Source organism: Amblyomma americanum, chromosome 2 (genome assembly GCF_052857255.1).
Source record: "Amblyomma americanum isolate KBUSLIRL-KWMA chromosome 2, ASM5285725v1, whole genome shotgun sequence".
In the NCBI taxonomy this organism is placed as follows: domain Eukaryota; kingdom Metazoa; phylum Arthropoda; class Arachnida; order Ixodida; family Ixodidae; genus Amblyomma; species Amblyomma americanum.
Window position 1 is genome coordinate 23,994,316 of NC_135498.1, and position 21,630 is coordinate 24,015,945.

General features: G+C 47.8%; 2 protein-coding genes across 4 annotated transcripts in view; one reads left to right on the forward strand and one right to left on the reverse strand.

Moving 5' to 3' along the window:
- LOC144120778 (guanine nucleotide-binding protein subunit beta-2-like) overlaps positions 1-8,566 on the forward strand; it is a 31,279-nt gene extending 22,713 nt beyond the window's left edge. The window contains exons 9-10 of one of the 3 annotated variants that reach the window (XR_013312484.1): positions 363-528; positions 7,797-8,566. Coding sequence is in view for 2 of the 3 variants with exons in the window: in XM_077653481.1 (XP_077509607.1) it covers positions 363-469 (107 nt within the window). In the remaining variant the exon portion in view is untranslated. Of the gene's footprint in view, positions 1-362; positions 5,623-7,796 lie in introns of those variants that run through there. The other 2 variants (XM_077653481.1, XM_077653479.1) reach the window with 2 other exon arrangements.
- Positions 1,373-21,630, reverse strand: part of LOC144120777 (guanine nucleotide-binding protein G(I)/G(S)/G(T) subunit beta-1) — a 40,905-nt gene continuing 20,647 nt past the window's right edge. The window contains exons 5-8 of the mRNA XM_077653478.1: positions 18,538-18,667; positions 14,521-14,592; positions 8,744-8,960; positions 1,373-6,979 (exon numbers count right to left, since the gene is read on the reverse strand). Coding sequence (XP_077509604.1) covers positions 6,873-6,979; positions 8,744-8,960; positions 14,521-14,592; positions 18,538-18,667 — 526 coding nt within the window. The 3' untranslated portion in view covers positions 1,373-6,872. The remainder of the gene's footprint in view (positions 6,980-8,743; positions 8,961-14,520; positions 14,593-18,537; positions 18,668-21,630) is intronic.

Here is a 21,630-nt window from a genome sequence, read left to right on the forward strand (position 1 = left end):
TAACGATCAGGATAGCAGATCCGATCTCGAAGTCCAGCGCCTACTGTTCTCAGCAATGTCCTTGAGAATTTGATACGCACACAGAATACACACGATCATTGTAGCACACAGCTGGCAGTCAATTTCACAGTGGTCATGTTCAATTCTATTACCTCAATCACCTTAAGTTGCCCCCTTTTGACGGTGCATGTACCATTGGACTGAGATAAATGCCATGGGACGTTACCCTCAAGTGGCGACGACAGGCTGGAATTGTATATTTGCGGAAGGTAATTTGTGTCCACTTTGTACTAGCCACGTGGAGACAAAGCTCACTGGCATTGTCGAACAACACCAGGGCCTAATTTTTGCGTGCGTTGCAGGTAACCTGACCGGCCACGAGAACAAGGTGACATCACTCTCAGTCAGCCCAGATGGCGTGGTCGTGGTCACAGGCTCCTGGGACTCCAGCGTCCGTGTCTGGGGCTGAACCGCGCCGCTCTCCATTCCAATCTATCAACAGGAAATCGTCGAAATGGTCGGCACCGTGTACGTTCTTCAATGTCGCGCTCGGTTGCACATCATCAGGACTCTGGAAAGCTTTCATAGCGCAATTCACTGGCAATCATTTCAGGCTTGCGTCCTCGGACTGGCCAGACGGAGTGGTCCATTACGAGAAGATATTCACTGATACCACAAACACCAGCGAACTTGGGCTTCGAGATCGATGGAAAACAACTCATTCTTTAGGCTGCCTGAACAGATGTGCTTAGCAGATGGCCTTCCAACAGCAGCAGCTACGCAGGCTTGATTTAGCTGCCCCAGAACAAGTGGCCAGTTTCACTTTCTTCTGTGCAACTATAGTAGGATACAACTTAAGTCTGCAGTGAAGCTCCGCCCAAATTCAGGGCCAGTGCACAGATTTCCTCCATGACAAAAAAGTAGGCCATTGCTAAAACTTTTGTTGCCTAAACATGGAGCTAATCACGAGAAAAAAGTTACAAGCTCTAGAATTTGATACCTGGCTTGTTTAAGAGTCAAATATTTAAAAGCTAATTTCGTTTAGTTTTGTGACTGCGTGGCAGAGTAATAAAGTATGCTGCGGACCGCGGCCCAGTGTTAACTGATGTTTTTTGAAGTTATATCCTACTATAAAGATATTAGCGACCATTAAGGCTTCTCACGCAGGGGCCGACCTTACACTCAATGCAAGTCATGACTGCAAGCACTTCTGAATTCTATAATACCTGAAGCCACAAGCACAGATCAATGACTACCGTGGTCCCCCCACCAGTTAGCAGTCTTGAAGAAAAGCGTCGACAGTCACCAGTTCCTATACACAAGCACCAATGCGGAAGCTCACGCTCCAACTGGGGTGTGACACATCGTCTGGTTTTGTACGTAAAGACAAACAGCTTTATTGGACAAGTTAAATAACATACACAAGGAAACTGGTTTCACAAACAAGACTGAAAGCTACATACTGAAATAAGACACACAGGCTGACCAGGTGTCCCAATAAAACACCCGGGAACGTCTGTCCAACCCACCCCTCATTTTTTTTTCTCAAGATACCCTCCCCTTTGCACCCACATGTGTGTGATGGTTTTTCTTCTGGCAACGGCTTGCAAAGGCCGCTCCAAAAAACCCTCGTCCCATTTGTGTGGCTGCTGAAAAAACCCCCTCGTTTTGAGTCCCTGGTGGAGACAACTTAAGAGACAATAAAAGTAGGCGCAGGGAGCTTTTCTCCCTTGCTTGCGAAACGGGGTCAAGCGGAGGGGGAAAAGAAATGAACCAAACGGGGCAGCAGCTTGGAGAATACGACGGCCAAGCAAAACCTTGACAACTACCGCCAAAACTGTTTCAGAGCTTGGCCATTCTTTTTCACTCATCACGCATACTCATTTGCCAGTGCGGCTGTGCACAGATCGCGACGGCGGGAAGATAAAAGTCATCGGTATAGGGAAGGTCGAGAAGTCTCGACTACCACCACGGCAGCGCTCGCCCGTTCCACGCCGGGCACCCCTTTGTGTACTTCTTCCAAGGCCAGGAGGCGACCGCGTTCACACTACAGCGCGTGCGCGCGGGGGCTACAATGTAAGCCGACAAATTCGTCTGAAACGAACAAAAAGGCAGCACAGTCGTGCACCCGCGACAATCCAGCGCATACGAGGCCACAGGGGTAGACCGCCCCTCCCGTACCAGCGTGGCATTGGGTGGAGTCCATGGAGCACTCCGTTACCATGGCAACAGAGGGCCTCCCGGTACTGTTTGGTTTAGGCGCAGCGCTCCAGAAGCGCAAAGGAACCTCTCTCTGCGAGGAGGAAGGAGGGCGTGAGACCGTCTCACATAGTAACGCATTTTTTAAATATTTTGGTCTCTTAAGTTACCGGTTTCACAATACACGGGCACGAGCGTGAGAAGATGCTCGCTCGACGTGTATATACGTAAAAAGTTTGGAACAATTTGTTCGCTCCCCCCTTTTTTTCTCTCAAGCTTCCGGCTAGCACGTACTACTATGAAGCGTCAATAAGCAAGTCAAGGAGTGAAACTATCTGCTAGAATAACCCAATCCGCATCCTCAAAATTCCTTTGCGATTTCTCTGTTCGCATGTTTACATAAACTTTGAAAGGAAAAAAAAACACCACTTAATCCTGCAACAGCCTGAAAACAGGGGATCGTAGGGCCAATCGGCACTTGCCGTGGGTCGGAGCTAGTCCAAAAAACAGGGAGGCAGCGGGCAATCCCCAATTTGCTGTCCGCTGGGCGAATAACTGGCAAGCACAGTCCCAAGAAATCTTCCCTATACCCTCCGTCGCAACGCGCACGTTTTCTAGAAAACTGCGGAAAGAGGGAAAGTCCCCAAGGAGAGAGAGGAGGGGGCGCGGTGCCAATTTTCCCTTGCAGGACCTCTCCACCCCTAAACCGCACGACGAAAGTCAACAACCGGTGTGTCAGCACTGTCGTCGTCTCTCAAAGTATGGCAGTTGTGGCGCCCGGGAGGCGAGAATGACGGAGCAGACGTGTCCGCTGCGCCTGCGACGCCGCCGCCCGAGCAATGTCCTATAGGTATATGTGTGTCTGCGTATGTGTGTATGTGGCATGTGTTTGTATATATATATATAATATATATAGAGTGTATTTATATTTATATATATACGAGCGACGACGCAGACGTGTCTGGAAGTATACATATTTATAATATATGTATAGGTTCTCGTTTTCTCAAAATCCTTGTCCAGAGAAGACTGCCGCTGCGCTTTGAAACAGTAGCTCCCACAGGGGGGAAGAAGGGGTCTACAAAACCTTCCTCCTCCTCCCCCATGACTTGTTTTCCCCCCTCACAGCATGTATAATACTCCTTCGATAGCACAACACAAACAACGAAAATGGCAGCAGACAAAAAAAAAAAGCAGAGAATGTTAAATAGTGTTAACAATAAAAAAAAACCGAGAAAAAAAGTGCGGCTCACAACGCCACCAACATGAGTGCTGCATACACATCTCACAGTGCCAGTCTCCCGGGCGCCAGTGGCAAACAGCGGGGCAGGCAGGCAGCCACAGAGAGGCAACATCCGCACTCTGTCGCAAAGCACACACGCTCTGATGGGTGGAGGTGGCCGGAGGGGGCACACAACACAAACATTCCTTGGGCTGTTTGTGCAATTCCCCCATTAGGACAAAATCTGACAAGGTGTAGGCTGGGGTGAGGCAAATGGGCTGGGGCTCACGCCCAAACGCCACCCCTCCCACAAAACCTTGCAGGGCAGAAGAATGCTTTAGTGCCACATTGCATCATTTTTATTTTATTTTATTTTTTTTGCCACTGCTGCACAAAACCTCCCAGAGCAACATGACAGAGTGCGGAAGAGCCTGGACGCCCGAGAAGGGACGCTTGAGAGGCAGTGCACACATTCTCAATTCCGGCTCAGTGCAACAACCGAGAGAGACAGAGAGAGAGAGAGAAAAAAAAAAGAGAGCCATCTTCGATGGGATTGAAAAGAACACAAGCAAGAGAGAGAGAGAGACGCGTCATGAGGCAGTTTCATATGCACGGGGCAGGCGCGTGTACACAATGAGAAAACCCGCTTGCTTGGCCACGGCATGCCCTCTTTCGCCTGCCGTGCAGCACGGAGGGTGCCTAAGTAAAAGCTGGTCTGGTTGTTCGGGCTGTGCACGCGCGCACACCCGTGGCAATGGGCAAGGTGCTGCTACACACACACACGCGCCCTCGTCGCCAAAAGCCGGGAGGGGCTGGGCGGCAATGCGTGCAAGACTACCCTAAGCGCAGAGAACAACGCCGCGCACACAGATGTCCCCTCCGCGAGAGGAACCAAACGGGTCGAAAAAAGAAAAACGGTGGGCCAGAAAGAGAGAGAGGAAGAGAAGATGAACAGAGCAGAAGCACGATGTAAAAACTGCACGACAGTTTTCAGATGCAAACGGCAGCGGTCATCGCACAAGTCTGCACACACACACACACGCGCGAGCGCACACGTTCACGGCATCACCACACAATTTTGTCCAGTTGTTTCTCGCCGTGATGGGCGCAGAGAAGTAAAAACTGAAGGTTCAGGGAAGAGAAGTGCTCGGGGAGGGAGCCACAGGAAGGGAGGGTGCAGGCTGCGGCAAGTAGAAAGCTTGGCTTACAGGAGAGTTGGGGGCAGATGAAAGCTTGGAGCAAGGGTATGTGTGTGTGTGTGTGTGTGTTTTGTGCATATGTCAGGGAAGGAGGAGCCAGAAAAAGTCCGAGAAAAATGGGTGCCAAGGGAGAAGGCAGCGCATCATGCCCAGGTGCTGCGAGAGAAAGTGATGACCTAGAAAAGGCAGAAGACAGCACCCTGGCACGCAGGCTTGAAAAAGACCGAGAGAGTACACGGCTTGTTAACAGTATCTAACGCACGGGTCCACCTTTGTGGGCCTTGCCTCGCACACCAGTCACGCACTCTGTACAGATGAGCGCACAGGAACAACGCAAGCAACAGCAACAACAACAAAAAAAAAAAAGGCCGGCAGAGAATGGAGAGACTACCTGCTTAACAGATGAAACAGAAGGAAGAGAAAAAAGGAAAAAAGAAAAGAAGGGACACACCTGCCAACTTAGCTGTGTTTCCATCATTAGTGCATGCCTTATGGGAAACACCTTGCGAAGGATGGCCAACAACTTCTCAAATCTGTCCAATCTGACCAGCAAACAAGACAACAGAACAAATGACGCAGATCCAAGCCTTTTACAGGGCGCGGGACATGCCGTGCCCAACAGAAGAGTAGGCTCAGCACCCAATCAAACATTTATACAAAGCTATGTACAATGTGGAAGAAAACGAACGCCTTCAAGAACAATCACTTTGGAGGCTTAAAAAAAAAAAAACGAGGAAGACTTGACAATGGATAACGCAAAGTCAAAGACATTATTTTTTTTTCCTCCAAATCTTCCTACCAGACTTGTCACAAAACTGGCTGCATTTGAACTTCTGCCAGCCCCAATGAGGCTCACAAAGTGGAGGGCACTAAACGAGAAAGAACAGATTTAAACTGAGTAGTCAATTGTGCACAAACAATCTAAGATAAAAATGAACAAGGAATCGCACACAGAACTTGTAACTTACAGCAAAGTCAGGAGGGTGGGTAAAAAAAACAAAACACGAACAGGGGTTCCACATGAAACCCTGCGTTTCTCTGTGCTTGAGCACGCACAAGACAGGCGCTCACAAACACCTGTGACTAGAGAATTGAAAAACTGGCGTGCCCAACGAAAAAACTCGCTCTCTGCTTCCACGTTCTCAATAAAAGGGAGGGGGGAGAAGAAAAAAATAATTCCCCCCATTTAGCGGCACTACTGGGTGTAAGAAAACAACCACAGCAGGGGAGGCTGATCAGACTTGCGATTCGCTCGGTCGACTCGTAGCCTGGAGCCCTGGACCCCATGCAGACACATCCACTCATGCAGCAGCATATTTGTTCCATTGACGCTGTTCACACACACACACATACACACACGCCTGCATGCACACAATTCAAAAGGGGGGTACCGGACGCTCCACGGCGCCAGTCCGCCAAGGGTGTCCTCACAAGGACCGATGCGGAGAGAAAGAGAGAGAAACCAAGATGGCCAGAGTACGAGTGACTACTCTTTGCCCGGGTGGGAGGAGGGGGGGAAGAGGCATTCTCAGTCGATGTGAAAAAGAGGGGAGAGGGGTAGCCTTGCAGGCTAGACGATGGGAACCGTGTCCAATGCTCACGTTGAAATGCAGAGCGAATGGCATGGACAACCCTCTCAATGTCTAAGTGGAAACAAGGCTCTGACGGCCGCAAGGAGGGGAGGGGAAAAGAAAAATTAAGAACTTACGCACAAAGTGCAGTTGTACATTGAAACAAAGTACGAGAGCTTCTTGGTCCAGTGCAATGTGAAGCAGCACACGACTTTCCTCACCCCTTTCTCCCCACCACAAAGATAAAACTGATACAAAAAAAAAAGGCATACATGCCCCCTCCCCTCCGTGCCCACCTCTCTGTTTGTGTGTGGAAAAAAGCAGTGGTGTCGCGGAAACTCTTGCGCTGAGTCGACATAATGGCAGCGAAGGTGCCCCAGGCAGCAGTTTCCAGAAGGGGGCAGACCGACCAACCGGATGCGACCGGCCGAAGGTTGTGTGAGAGAGAAGTCCAAGAGGGACGTTTGCAGCAAGGATTGGGCTGGCGGAGAGGGAGAGAGAGAAAACCAAACAGACGAGAAGCACACTCGTAGAGCGGGAATGGCAGCTGAGGAGTGTCCGTAAAAACATAGCACAGGGAATAATAATAAAAAAAAAACATAAGCAGGGCTGGGGGCAATCCAGTCTTCTTTCTCTTCCTTTCATTGTCTCCCATTCCTTGGTGCTGCTGCTGTCTTCACCCTAGTTCCATATCTTGAGGAAACTGTCCCAGGACCCGGTAGCCACTGCCATGCCATCTTCAGTGACACCCAGGCAACTCACACGGTTGTCGTGACCAGCCAACACACCTGCGCCAGGAAGAAGGGGCACATCAGAACAGGCGCGCAGGCTGCAAGGCACTCCTAAATAACGGGGAAAAAGAGGACCTTAGACTGAAATTACATAATTTGTGATCTCGTGTGGCAATTGTAATATGCTGTTCATATTTGCGTCAAACAAGTTCTTTCATCTTTCACGTGATGCAAGACTTTTTCTGACATGTTATTTGAAGAATGCACTGCAAGGAACAGGCTATATAACACATGCCACTGGTTTCCCTTAAACATAGGAACAAGATAAAAGGTAAATTTGTCGTTACTTTCCTGAAATTGAACCTTTGGCTGGCGACATACCAGCTTACTACCTACAACCGTCCTGTTCCACCATAAGCAGATGAGGCCTGCTAAGTGTTTTAAAATCGTTTTGTTGCACAGATCAATACGAAGGAAACAAAAAAGAGGGGTTGGGGGGTAGCAAGTGGTAATGGAAGGAAGCAAGCTCGCTGGTGATGCTGCCTCGCTGCAGCATGCTACTTAGAAGCAGCAACCAGTTGAAATTCCCTGATCGCTCAATAAAGGTGCAACTAATTGATGGAACTTCCATGATATCATGACAGCAAGGGCAGAGAGTGGTTTCTGAAGGGACTTCCACCACGGACGGACACCAAAATCGTGATGGCGGACGTAAGAAATGACAACTTAGCAGCTTTTGCTGAAAACCAGCAGCGGAGTGGAAAATGAGCCTTTAGGCAATGACAGAGGTGTGGTTAGAAGTGGCAGTCATAGATTTCCTACAGGTGCCACACGTGACCTCGAAACAATTAACTTGCTTTTTAATATTTTGCAGAGCAAGACGAGCGGCGAACACGCAGTGGCAACAAAAGGCAGACTGCAACTGCAGCGTTACTGCAAAGCTGATACTCATGTGTGACAACCGACAACTACTACAATGGACCACAGAGCAGTGGAGCTTGGCCAGGGGTTCCTGCCTACGGAACGTGCAATCAGTTCAACAGAAGACTCATTGCACATGCGCAATTGTGCCGACAGGAAAAGGAAACAACATGCCGACATCAGAAACCAGCAGGAATATATCGGCAAGAATTTTTAATGGCCTTGTGAAATGAGTGCCAAAACATTTTTTTTATCTGTTCTGGCACACTTGGAACTTTTTAGGAGGCAGTATATTCAGCCCTAAATGTGCTATCAAAATTATCTGCCGGAACCACTAAAAATAAGATAATTTCAATTCGATATTCAAGAAATACTTCAAAATGAATCATCTGCTCCAGGAGCTAAGATGGGCTTTCTCTCCGACAAGTTTGACAAGGTGTAACCCCAGCTTTCAAAGACCTACAATATTCCCCCATTGAACACTATGTCATTTCTATATGGCAAATCTTTTCCATGTAATCCAATGTCCAATCGCCAGGCTTCCTCCAAATATACTAACAGAAATGTCTTACCAAGCACTATTTGATCTCGGAGAAAGATATTTTCATTTTTGAATTGGTTTACACAAACCATGAACATCTGGTGCAAATCAAACTCTAAATAAACAAGTTTAAAGTGAAGGGTACCCTGTAAGGGAGGACAGAATGCATTCACGTTGCAAAGGGGATGCACGCAATTAAGATAAGTGCGTGCCTGCATCTCATCTCATCCACCAGCATTTAGTTTTTGTCCGAATAAAAGTGCTGGCTCAAATGCTATGGTGTCCTTGTTCTCTGTGATCTGCTCACACAGCATGAGCGCACCACTTGCTGTGGATGCAAGAAAAAAAAAAAAGCTCACCTGCACGCTCGGCCTTCATGGAGTCCCAGACGTTGCAGTTGAAATCGTCGTAGCCGGCCAACAGCAAGCGGCCCGACTTGGAGAAGGCCACCGAGGTGATGCCGCAGATGATGTTGTCGTGCGAGTACATGGCCAGCTCTTGGTCCGCCCGGATGTCGAATAGGCGGCAGGTGGCGTCGTCCGACCCCGTTGCAAACGCATAGCCATTGGGGAAGAACTGGAAAGGGCAAAGCAAGGAAGACACTCAAAAATGTTTGCCATCACCACAGACATGTAGAATACTCCAGCACAAATCTGCTGTCCAAGTATGAACCGGCAGATGTAAAAATTTTTTGACAAAAAACAAAAAAATTTTCAAGAGCGAAAACCCAATCATGGGTGCCACACAATTTGTATGCGACATCGATGCACTTTTCAGAACTCTTCAGGGGTACCTTTTATTGCACTACTACAGTAGCCAACGGGTAATTCGGACTTGTAGGATATTTCGGACCTCGATGAGGCACTGTCAGTCTCCCAATAGAAGCGCATATACATTCACGACGGATATTTCGAACCTAAAAAGTCCGAAAGTTCGATTTTTCAGAATAATTTCAGTCGCCTGCGGGCCAAAGTCAGCCATCTTATCGGCTTTTCGGCTGCGCAAAAGGCGCCATCTTGGATTGAGGTGGATTTATGCTGCAGTTGGCTTGGCTTGACACACTTTCGGTACCTCATTGTTGCCAGTAGAGGTCCCTGCCATCTCTGACACTTCAAGGTGGCAGCCGGATTGTCATTGCCGCCAACTTGCTTTTGTTGCCGACGTTGTCGCGGGCAGTTATCGCTTCTCCCATACGTTGAAAATTGGTTGTTGGGAAGGAAATTGTGCAGGAGCTATCCCACATCTCGGTAGGAAAGGATAAAGGAGGGACTGAGAGAAGAAAGGAAAAAAAGAGGTGCCGTAATGGAGGACTCCGGAATAATTTCGACCACCTGGGGATCTTTAACGTGCACTGACGTCACACAGCACAGGGGCGCCTTTGCGTTTCGCCTCCATTGAAATGCGCCCGCCGCGGTCGGGTTCCAACCCGGGTACTCCTGATCAGTAGCCGAGCGCCCTAACCATTGAGCAACCGCGGTAGGTCTCATATGTTCGCCATTCGCCGTTTTGTCACTTGGGTTTCTCTGAGCGCGTTGACCGAGTGGCGCTCAGTCTTCACGAAGTTACATTTGTTCGCCGTTTTGTGATTGCGTCCGGCGGTTCCGCCGCTTTGAAAGAAAAGTGCCTTTGCGCGTGTTAACGAGCGGTGTGGTGCACATTCGGATTGTGGACAACATAGCCCCGCCGGGTCCATCAAAGAAGCGTGGGAAGTATTCTAACTAAATGCGGTGACCTTGCTGTCTAGCATGTACAGTGAAAGCAATACCTTGGCGCAAATCATCGCCAGCAAGATAAATTTTCCGCAAGGTGAAATCAGCGACATTTTTAAGCCGATTTCATCTCAATAAAGTGATTTTTTTGTACCTCACGGATTTTTCGGACTGTTAGATTATTCGGACCATTTTTCGGGTCTCTTCGAGTCCGAAAAATCGGTCGGCGACTGTAGTTACAAGTACCATATTTGCTTGACTTTCTCCTCAAATCATTCACTTCAGCATGCATCTCAAGTTATATTTGGAACCAGGGTACAAATACAGTTGATCCCGCATATACTGAACACGAAGAGGATCGCAAAATACCGTAAAAACCGGACTATAGGTCGGACCGGAATATAGGTCGACCCCCTAACTAACCAATTCTAAAAATGAAAAAGATTTTTCAATGGGAAAAGTACCGAAAGAAATCCTTACTTTGAAACAAATGCGACTCGAGGTGTTGCACAATGGTGACAGTATTTAATTTCATTTAAATGCTGCTTGTATGTACACCCGGCAAATTTTTTGACAATATCGCGCACCAATCAGCCCGCATGTTTGTTTCTGGCACAGGCAAGTACGGCGCCGTAGAGCAAAGCCCTCCTCTTCATGAATCGCCGCAACCAGGATGGCGAGCCTTTGAATTGCGCCCTCGTGAGTCTAAAGGCACGCGCGATCTCTGCCGCTTTCACGCGGATGCATTCGGCAGTCACAGGCAGCGATCTTGTTCGCAGCGCAACGTTTCCTTCCTATTCTCGATACACTACGGTCTGCCCACGAAATGATGTTTTCTTCTGGTTGCTGCAAGTTGTAATACGCAGCTTCTGCCTCCGCCAGTACTGAATGCTCTTTTCGGATACTCCAAATTCGCGCTGTGCCGCCAGGTTCCCATGAGCTTCCTCGTACTCAATCGTGTTTTTCTTGAAGGCGACGGTAAATTGCCGCTAGCTTCCGCTTTGCATCTACTGAAACGCAAAATGGCGGCACTGCTGCTGATGGCGATGGTGATGGAGGCTGTTGACTTCAGCCACCCAATGTTGCAAGACTTCCGTATTTTTTCCGCCAATGACCGGTATATAAGACGGGGGTCGACTTTTCACCTTGGTTTTTTGAAAAAAAGTTCGACCTATATTCCGGTTTTTACGGTAGTTAAATATATCGTAAAACATAGCAACAGATAAGCTCACACACCGCGACAACAAACAATGACAACTGGGAGACACCACAGTGCTTTATGGCGTCTCCCTGTTGCCAGTGTTCATTGTTAAGCTGTGTGAATGTAAGCATGTAGAAAGCACAGCGAAAACCGAATGCTTCCACTGGACCTTTAAATTACGTGGCGTCATTTCAGCCACGCCACTGGCTGCTAGCACGCAAAGTGGCCATAGCTCGTCTGCTGTTTCTGCAACGTGCAGCTCGCAGTACGCGTTCCACATGCTTTCGCGAATCTTTGTACTTCTTGTTTCGATGGATGTCAAAAAGAAACAACTTTCGATGTTGGAAGTTTCCGACGAAGCAGAAGTTCACGGAACAAAGTAAAGTGGCGTGCAACGGACTCATCTGCAGCAGCTAAGCCTAACTTCGGCAGAGGTGACACTGAATCGGCCGGATGTTCTAGGTTCACTGAAAGCATTGACATGTTCGATAAAACATTAGAAAAGGAGATAAGATTTCTCAAAAATTAAAGTACGAATGATGACGAGTCACCGAGCGCTTGAATTGCCAAGATCTGTGGAGCAAACATTCTTGCGAGTCGCGCTACAGTGCGGCATGCCCGCAGTGAGGACGATGTGAACTACGAGTTGGCCGCGAAGCTGAACACTCGCGCCCTTTCTGGAGTTCCGCTGCAACAGTGATGCGTGTGGCACCTCCGCTGTCTCATCGACGTACTTGTCGCGGCGTGCAATCCCTGCGGGCAACTGCAGCGGCGTAGCGCGCCCTTGTGCCATCGGAAGACCAGTATGCAGTGAAGGTCGACGCAGTGGTTGCAGCACAAATTATTCACGCTAAAAACAGCCAATCCACCAGATTTTGCGTAATTCTTTCAAATTGCCTAACTGTGCAAAGATTGTGACATGAATGGAGTTTCCAGCAAGTCAACAAAGCAAACAACTGAGGCAAGGTCTCCTCACCATCCACTAGCCAAGAAAGTTAGTCCTGAGGATCCTGCTCGTAAATAAGGACTGTCACGAAAAAACATAAGGTGCAAGCAAGTTCTAAAGCTGTGTGCTGTATAAGGGTATACTGTACTTACTCAAATGTAACGCGACCACGATTGTAACGCGAGGGTTGACTTTTCGGGTGAGAAAAGGGGAAAAAAAAAACTACGATTGTAACGCGAGAGTAGACTTCGGGCGTGCGACAGAAAAACTGAAAGAGCCCGAATGTGACGCGAGGAACCGACATCGCACAGTTCTGAGGGTCAAAGACAACTTTATTGAAATACAAGCCAAACAGGCATTCCTATACACCCTCATCCTCATGGCAATTGTCGCCGTCATTGTCATCATCACAGCTTGACTCTTCTTTGTCACTAGCTGCAGGTCGTCCTCGCTTCCGTCTAGAGCATTTGAAATTGAGCATTTCTTAAATGCGCGGTAGCCCAAAACATGAGGCAGGCCGTACCAGGCTGCTGAAACCCAGTGGGCAATGGTAGACGCGCTTGGGCATTTCAGCCTACCTGCAGGCTGTTGATCCGCTTTCAATCCACTACCAGTATAATTGTCGCAAGCGATCCTTGAAGGGCTTGTTCATGCAAAAGTCCAGAGGCTGGAGAATGGAGGTCATGCCACCCGGTATAACAACGAGATGGGTTCGGTCACGCTGTAGGTTTTGTTTGACGCCGGGTGTCAGGTGACCTCGGAAAGAGTCCAGAACCAATATTGCTTCCGGATGCAGCGTTGCCTGGCCTTCGGTCTCACAAGCTTTGAATCCAATCTATGACAAGATTCGAGTCCATCCAACCCTTTTCGTGACAGCGCATGATAACGTCTTTCGGTAAAGTTTCCTTCGGGATTGTCTTCCGGCGAAAAATAATGAATGGAGGGAGCTTGCGGCCATCAGCCAAACATGCCAGCATAACAGTAATCGATTTTTTTCGTTGCCTGTGCTTCTAAGGCGAACTTCATGCTCACCAGACTTGTGCAGTGTTCTGGACATAGGCATGTCCAGATACACGGGGGTCTGGTCGGCATTGCCGATATGTCCAAGTGGCATGTTGGCAGAGCGATGAAGATCAATGACGTAGCGCTGGAACTCTCGAAGTTTTGATTCGAAGTCCCCGGGCAGCTTCTGGCAAATAGAAGTCGTGCGTCGAAGGGAGAACCCAACCCTTCACATAAACTTCTGCACCCAGCCTCGTGATGCCTTAAACTGGTTTTGGGTCAAGCCCGTGTCCCGTGCAAGCTCCTGTGGTTTGTACTGAAGCATTTCAATGCTTACTCCAAGTAGTCGGGAACGTTGCTCACTAATGAACTCTGCAAGGCGACGCTCCAACTCCGGGAATAGGCCTTTCTTGGGCCCCCGAAAGCCTTTTCGCAGGCTGTTGCAGTTATTGACAAGTTGGGGAACCAGACCATGAACCCTGAAGCGATCATGGATTATAACAACACAATGGGAGGCGCTGACAGGTCTGAACAGATGCTGTCGAGCTACTCTGTGCCAAGAAAGTGAAAGAAGATTTTCTACAAGATCTCCCAGCACATGTTTGATGAGGCGAGAAGGAGGAAGAGCAAACCCTCTAGAGTACTGGCTGCAATTTGTTCACAAGATCATCAGCAAGTATTCAGGGAACTGCAAGGCAAAGAAGAAAGGACGCCCTGGATGTCCCCTGAATATGAAACGACTTACTGAGCACCACTTCCCATCACAAATCCCGCTGACGGAGAAAAAAAAACAAGCCGACATGCCGCTGCATCTACTGCCACTTGAAAAGAGACAGCAGTGGCAAGAACATTAACAAGGAAACAAGGATTATGTGTAAGTGGTGTGAGAAGGCGTTGTGCATGTTTTGAGCGTTACCACACTGGTGGTAGGTAGTCTGCAGTAGTTTGCAAATCGATGGATGAAGAGTTCATCTTGTCCAGCGCAATTAAATCACAAGAATTTCGTTCCGGAGCTCGTCAGTAGACACATAAATGCCATATAACACTTTATTCTTACAGCATCACAGCACTGCTCAGAGCCACGGATGCTATCGCTATAATGCAATATAGGGCATTCTACCACCACAGAGCACCTTCAGACCCTTGGGCAAAACTGGAATATCTCTATGTCAACTTGACAAACGCAGAAGCTTCAATGCTTCCAACCAAAAGTCTAGTAAAGCAAGCACAATACAAAACTGTCTCCAAAGGTCCATGCAAGATGTGGTTTGTACTTACCGTCACAGCATTGATGTCAGACTCGTGTCCGGGAAACGTCTGCTTGCACATGCCATCACGGACATCCCATAACTGTAAAGAAATAATGAGGTCACAGCACAATGAAAACACACGAAGAACAAAAATGAGCGCTATTTTCATTGCAATGACACCAGCTGTTTCTGTATACAGGTTCTGCATTCATGAGAATATATGCCAACCACAAATACAGGCTCAGCCCCACGAAGGTAAAGGGAAAAGTGTGCACAGGTCAGCTCCTTATTTCATAAGAACAGACTAAATGTTCAAAAAACATTCATTTCAGCATACATTCAGTGGACTACTAGGCCGGAGGGTGCGCAGGTGAGTAGGACTACAGCTGACGAACATCAACATCACATACTACTCTTTCATTATTATCCGATATTGGCAGTTCGTTGAAGGCAGACTTTTTGGACTTGCACAATACAGTGAAACCTCATTAATTCGAAAATCCGGACAATTCTGACAGCTGACAAGGTTCCAACCAATGCCCATGGAAGTCTATGGCACTGGATGGCTGTTAATTTGGACGCTGCTGGGCTCACACTGGTTAATTCGGAATTGCTCTCGACTATAGGCCATGTCGTGGTGCTGCTATCCTGCGCCATGTCCAATATGCCAGAGAGGTGCCCGTGCACTTGTTACGTCAGGCAACGGTACGCATGCCGACGTTCGGACGGCCGCGGCGCCAAAGAATTATGCGGCCACATACAAGTTTTGGTTTCCCTTTTCGGAATTTCACTCTAGATAATAGCGATGGCAGCCCAGCCGTGAATCAGCCAGGCAGCCGAGTAGTTTTGAGCAGTTTCGGATGCTAACTGGTGTGTCACCGGCCTTCTCATTTTCTCACCAGAAGGCATCTTGCCATTCCGAGATTCTTCTGTTCTTTTATTGGGACGAAACTGTGCACGCCTCATGCATTGTTTACAGTTTGTGTGATGGCGCCTCTTCACACTCACACACGACGACGCTGCTTATGAGGAGGCTAAACTGCTACTGTGTCGAACCGTGAAGGAAGCCATGAAGGCCTTTACCATTCCAGCAAAGTTGTGCGTTAACCATCCCAAGAGTGTGAATGCGCAATAATGCATCCGATATTTTTAAAGAAAATTGCTGCCACGAGGTTAAGCACATGACCGCCAGGCCTGGTTTTCTCCAAATTAAGTGGAAATTGAAACGGATGCTACTCTATATTAAAATTGTCTAATTACTGCCTTGGGGGTGAGATTTATATTGGGTTAGTCATTGGCACATCTCTCTTGAAAAAATGAAATCTCCCATCGCTTTCGCTGATCATGGTTTCCAGCATTGGTCGACATAAAAACGGGCACACGCAGTGAAAAAATTGTTGGTAAAAACCATCCACAGCACTTTAACAAGACCGTTGTGGAATCAAGCATCTTAGACAGCAAGCTTTACATTGTGTCAAAAAATTTGGGTGCTTACAATTCAGGGTTCTGTCCCTTTAAAGTTCGCCATTCTCGCGGCTTCAGTTCACGTGATTTCTGCTGGCAACAATGAGTTCTGACGGCACAAACACGAATTGCATATTATTGCCTGCACCCTATGTGAAAAACAAATTTTGAGGCTTGTATCAGGTCTTGGACATTTTATGAATAGAGTTGTCATTTCCAGCCGTTATTTCAGCCATTCAATGAGCATATGAGTGCCCTTCCGTAATGTCGGCGACATCGTCGCTCGTCAACCAGAGCACCATCCCAGGGCAAGAACAGAATTTCGGTTTGCTGCTTTTGCCGTTTTAAAATAGTTCTACTTGGTATTTAGACACACAGGTTTTTGTGCCGGAAACAAGAAACGCCAAGGAACGCAGTACAATAATTAACTCAATGTTTTTGTACTGACTGGTACGCATTTCCACACTACCGCAGAGTTCTGCCTCACCTAATTAACACTGTGTATAGCATGCACGTCGATATCATGGATCAGTGTCCTAAGCCATGCGTGTCTTTGAATCTATCACGTGCTAAATTATGCCACGGAGAAGTGAAGTGACTGAAGGTTGCTTTCAATTGCGCTGAAAATGTCAGCTAGCCACAATTTTCCCCAAGCAAATTTGGGTATTTCTGTGCCTACAGCAATTCAGTTTTGTAAGGGCCCTGTCTTTGCTTAACAGGGACGATCACCTGCTTCATGGAAGAGTACATCATTGCTAATCACAAGCGTCAACTGTAGCCTTCACCAAAAGAAAGCTAGGGTGAAAGTTTCTGAGCTTAAACTATGCCACGATTTTGCATAGTGGGGCGGGGGAGCTTGCCTTCTTGGCTGTATTGGCTAACTACAATCGAGCCCGCTTATAACCACAGCTTTAAAGACAGTCGCTTGTCAAAACACAATATTTTTTTCTTTGCGAAAAAGTTCGTGATGGATGTCTGGTTTTCGCAGCGCTGCTTCCAGTTTATCTAAAGCAGAAGCGTACTCTTTGCCGAGGCCCTTGGCAAAGACAAGTTGTCTGAGGCTCTCTATGTAGCCCATTGCTACAAGCGCGCTTATGGGTGCTGGCTCAGAAGTTTCATCCTCATCTGATTCCTCCACATCACTCTTGTCCCGCACTTCAGAAACGATGCCCTCGTCCGTGCACGGTTCCGCGGTGTCGGCGTCGTCATCGACAGAATTAAAATCGTTCCAACCAATGTCATGAAATCCCATGTCGGAGTCGACGACACGCTGCCACAAATCGCCGCCAGGCTGGTCGTCGTCCGAAGCAACAGGCTAAGCATCAGACACTGTCGACGAAGCCGGCCTTGCGGAGCAGTTCCGCACGCAAGTGGCTGCCACCTCCGCCCAGGCCACTTTCATCATCTCTACCGCTAGTACAATGGAAAATGTCATGGTGTTGACGTCCGCCATCCCAAATTACAACCAGGGCCCGAGATTTGAACGACGCCAACGAAACGTCCATACCGCAACGGGTGACAAAAGCGCGCGACAGGGTAAACTTGCAAGGAGCACAACCAGCAATCAAGCTAAAGATATACGGATGCACAGCACCAGCGGAGAGACCAATGAGGGGAGTCTGTGAGCGTCTGTGCAGCCACCTCTTGGCTCCCACGGAAGGCTTACTTCACGGAGCGTGGCCTCCGAGAACAGTGCAGGCGGTGCCGTGGTTCATTGGGGAGGCCACGCACGGATTTGCAAGAGAGTGAGGAGAGGGAAGCGGAGGTGCGAGGAGGGGCGGGAGGGCAATCTTGGAAGGCGCATCGGCGGGGAAAGGGTAGCTCGCTTAAGAGCGGCAAGAAACGGGCCGGGCAGTTCGCCTGCGATGAGGCTCGGAAAAACATACCGTACGTCGGACGCACAAAGGGGTTGAAGGCAGGTCACCTTGCATCGCGGTGCCGGGTTTACGCCATCCGTTCGTTGTAACCGATCAGCAGGGCTTAATGACGTTCGTTATACGTGTGATTTTGTGCCATTGAAATAATGTATATTTTGATGGTCGCGCAGGTCTCGTTCGCTATATGTGAAAGTTAGTCTTAAGTGGGGCCGTTATGTGTGGGCTCGACTGTAGTACAGGCCAACCTCACTGATTACGGAAAACATTTTTACAGTAGTAAGAACTTAAAAGTACTAAGAGCTTAACTAATGGTCAAGGAAAAGCCACTAAACAATCCACATTCCAACACTAAAGGACCTTGACCAGAAGACTAAATGTGCCTGTTCATCACAACCCCCTAAAGCTATCCACCAAGTCATAAGTAAGTAGAGGCTAGGGTTCCCAATTCATGCCTGTGTGTTGTAGCCGTGTAAATGAATTCCACAGTGGCGTGCAGAAATTCTGGCTGGTTGCATGGTACCTTCCTCAAATAAAACCAGGTAACGGGCTTGACTTTCAGCAACAAATAACTGTCTCCCCCGAAAACTTGTACACCTTTAACACTGAAAGAAGGTCCCCTACAAAGCTATATCTGTAAATCAAATCAATTATTGGGAAGAGAGAGAAAAAAAGAGGGGCGGGGGGCAGAGGCCCATGCTTCATACCTTGGCAGAGGCATCACAGGCTCCCGACACAAATGTCCGCATGTCTGGGGACAAGGAGAGGGACATGACATCCCCAGTGTGTCCTGTGAATGACGTGCACTGCTGTCCAGTTTCTATGTCCCACAGTGCACTGCACAACACACACAAAGAAGGGAAACACATGTGAGAACACATACAAAAGGGGATAAGAACATTTAAAGTTGCACTCAATGTGACCTGAAACGTGACGGCAGCTGCCCCTTTATTTTCTCACTTTGCAGCAGCATAATGTATCGCAATATAGAAAAGCTGAATAAAATAAAAATAAAATGGTTGCGAAAAAAAAAAAAAGGTGCAGTAGCCACCTGCCTCTCTCAGGGTGGACACCTGAACCAGGCCTTGAGGTAAGGGATGAAAAAAGGGGTAAAAGATTGCAGTGAAGGGCTCTGGATTAATTCGGACCCCATTTGGCTCTTTAACGCGCAATGACATTGCACAGCACATAGGCATTTTTGCAGGAACAGCGTCTCTTTTCACACTGTCACAGCACATGGGCATTTTTGCAGGCAATTTTTTTATCTTCAATGAAAGTAAACATATCACTTCTCTACATTAAAAACAGTACCTTTCAACTCGGCCCCCACCATATGTGTTGCTGGTCGCACTGCGTGTTTCAATAAAATGCATCATAATTATAGCAAAAAGAACAAAGAAATAGAGCTAGAAGTGGAATACTGAAATGCTTTCAGTATTATGTAGGATAGCTGCTGACGGGGAACAGGAAGGTGATATGTTCACAGAAGCAGCCAACATTATAACACATGTGCTGTACGTTATCTTTAAAGCATGTCTTCTTGACGATCTGGATTGCATGAAATTACTGGGTACGTTTATGGTAAGCAGAACAACACAAAAACAAAAGAAAGCTAGCTGTAGCCTATCACGTATGAAATGCATTGTAGGAAAGGCTGAACACATCTAGGATGGCTCGCTAATGGTGGCAACTGCACTCAGGAATAGGTAGGTCAAGGCTATTGACATGCCCCTGTCAAGGCGCCGAGGCGCCCAGACTTTTCTGCACCCCCAAGAAATGGTGCTCCTGCAAAGCAGCAGTCCTGTACCTTGGCACAAAGGTGCGTAGAAGCTATCGTGTAGTGGTGTGCTTTCTTCAGTGGAAGAGTTTTATATAGCTTTTCTTTCCTCAGCAGAGACATGCGGACCCCCCACACGTGGCGGTGGGCAAGGCGGCCATGGTTTGTGGTCGCTGCGAAAGTCCGTTTTAACCAAAGCACAGGAATTTCGTTTACACTAAGTCCTATGGGAACCCAACCAAGAATTCGTCTCAACGGAAGTCTACTGCAATTCCGTGTAGCAAGCGAGGAGACCACCAGTGTCAATACAGGGAGCACTGGGGCACTATGTGCCTGCAGTTATGTCTGGCCCTCACTAGGGAACACACACCCCACAAGACTATCCAAAGAGACTTGTGGAGCCCATGGACCAGTTTGTACCTCCTGGATGGAACCACCACTGGTGCAAACAACACAAAGCTACATTTGGATGCGACTTATACTTAAAGGGGGAGGTGGGGATCCGAGTGAAATTCCTCATTTTTTGTAGTAGAGCAATAAAATTTGGCACGATTATTGGGAAGTGTGCTGAATGACTAAATACAAAGTTTCACTGATATATCTTAAATACCGTATTTGCACGATTGTAAGTCAACCTATTTTTTTTATGTGAAAATCTGAAGTGGGGGGTCGACTTACAGTCGAAACGAAAACATCGTACTATAAGTAAAGGCAAGACAAACCCCAGCAAAAAAACAAAAAAAAAAAACAATGGGTCCAGTTGGGCATACCATTTGATTCCAGTTGGACCCAATTGGTCAGCCAGCCAGTTGGGCTCATGAATCCAACTGGGTAGTCCATTTGGTTTCCCTAGTCCCAGTTGGGCATTCTAATTGGTTCTGCATTTCCAACTGGATTACCCAACTGGTTTGCGAGGTTCCAATCGGTTTCGGCACTCCCACTTGGATGGCCCAACTGGTACCACTTGAAACCAATTGGGCTCCCAGTTGGAACCAAAAAAACCAATTGGAAGTTGATCTCCCAACTGGAAGCTCCAGTTGGTTCCAACTGGGCGATCCAATTGGAAAATCTAAGTGCAAGTCAATGATGTCCTTCATTCTGTATATATATTTAGCTGGCTATAAAACAGAACACTAGGCTAATTAGGTTCTTGTAAAAAGAGGTATTAGCAGCTTAATCTCTTGAATTGTTTTCATCACTTCCACCGTCACCGCAGGCATTCTTAAATTAGATAGCTTTGCTTAATGTTCACCCACCACTGGCTCCAGCTAGACGGTCTCATGAGTGGGGTATGTAAGTGACTGCAAAAGTGTGATCTGTGGATATACGTTGAGAACTTGTGTTGGTATACAGCGTTTGACTCTATGTGTGTAATGCATGCTTGTTGGTCTCTCTTGTCTTTCATAACGACGTGTATGTATTATTTCAGTTGCCTTGTAGAAATGTTGGCAGCAGGCTCACAGCAGTCATAGACGAAAGACCAATTGATTCCAATGCAACTATATTTTTTTTTTGCTGACCAGTTCAAACCATTTGAGTCGAATAGGTATGCCAATTGAGTTAAATTGGTGGGCCATTTGGTCTGGTTGGGTGACACATTATTTCCAATTGGAAGCACCATCTGGGCTCAATTGGTAGAACCCAATGGCTGGCAAAAACACTATTGGATTTGGACCCACTGGTTTCAACTGGAAATTTCCCAAATGGACCCATTGGTTTTTTTTTTTACTGGGACGAGACAACAAGCATGCTACAGCGTGGTTGCATTTTTGCTACGTGGCTCCGTCGCATCGCTCTTGGTGCTGGCCTTGAGCAGCTGCTATGTCAAAGCGCAGAACTAGCATCCTCTCCCCGTGTGCGTGGGTGGCGGCTATCGATAAACAGCAAACTGGCACCGAACACTCACCACACGTGGTTGGTGACTGCAACTGTTGATAAGCGGCGGCGGCCCAATAACGCAATCGCATTCTAAGGGAAGCTCAAGCGCCCAACAAATTTTCTTTTTGCTTTCAAATGCACGCTC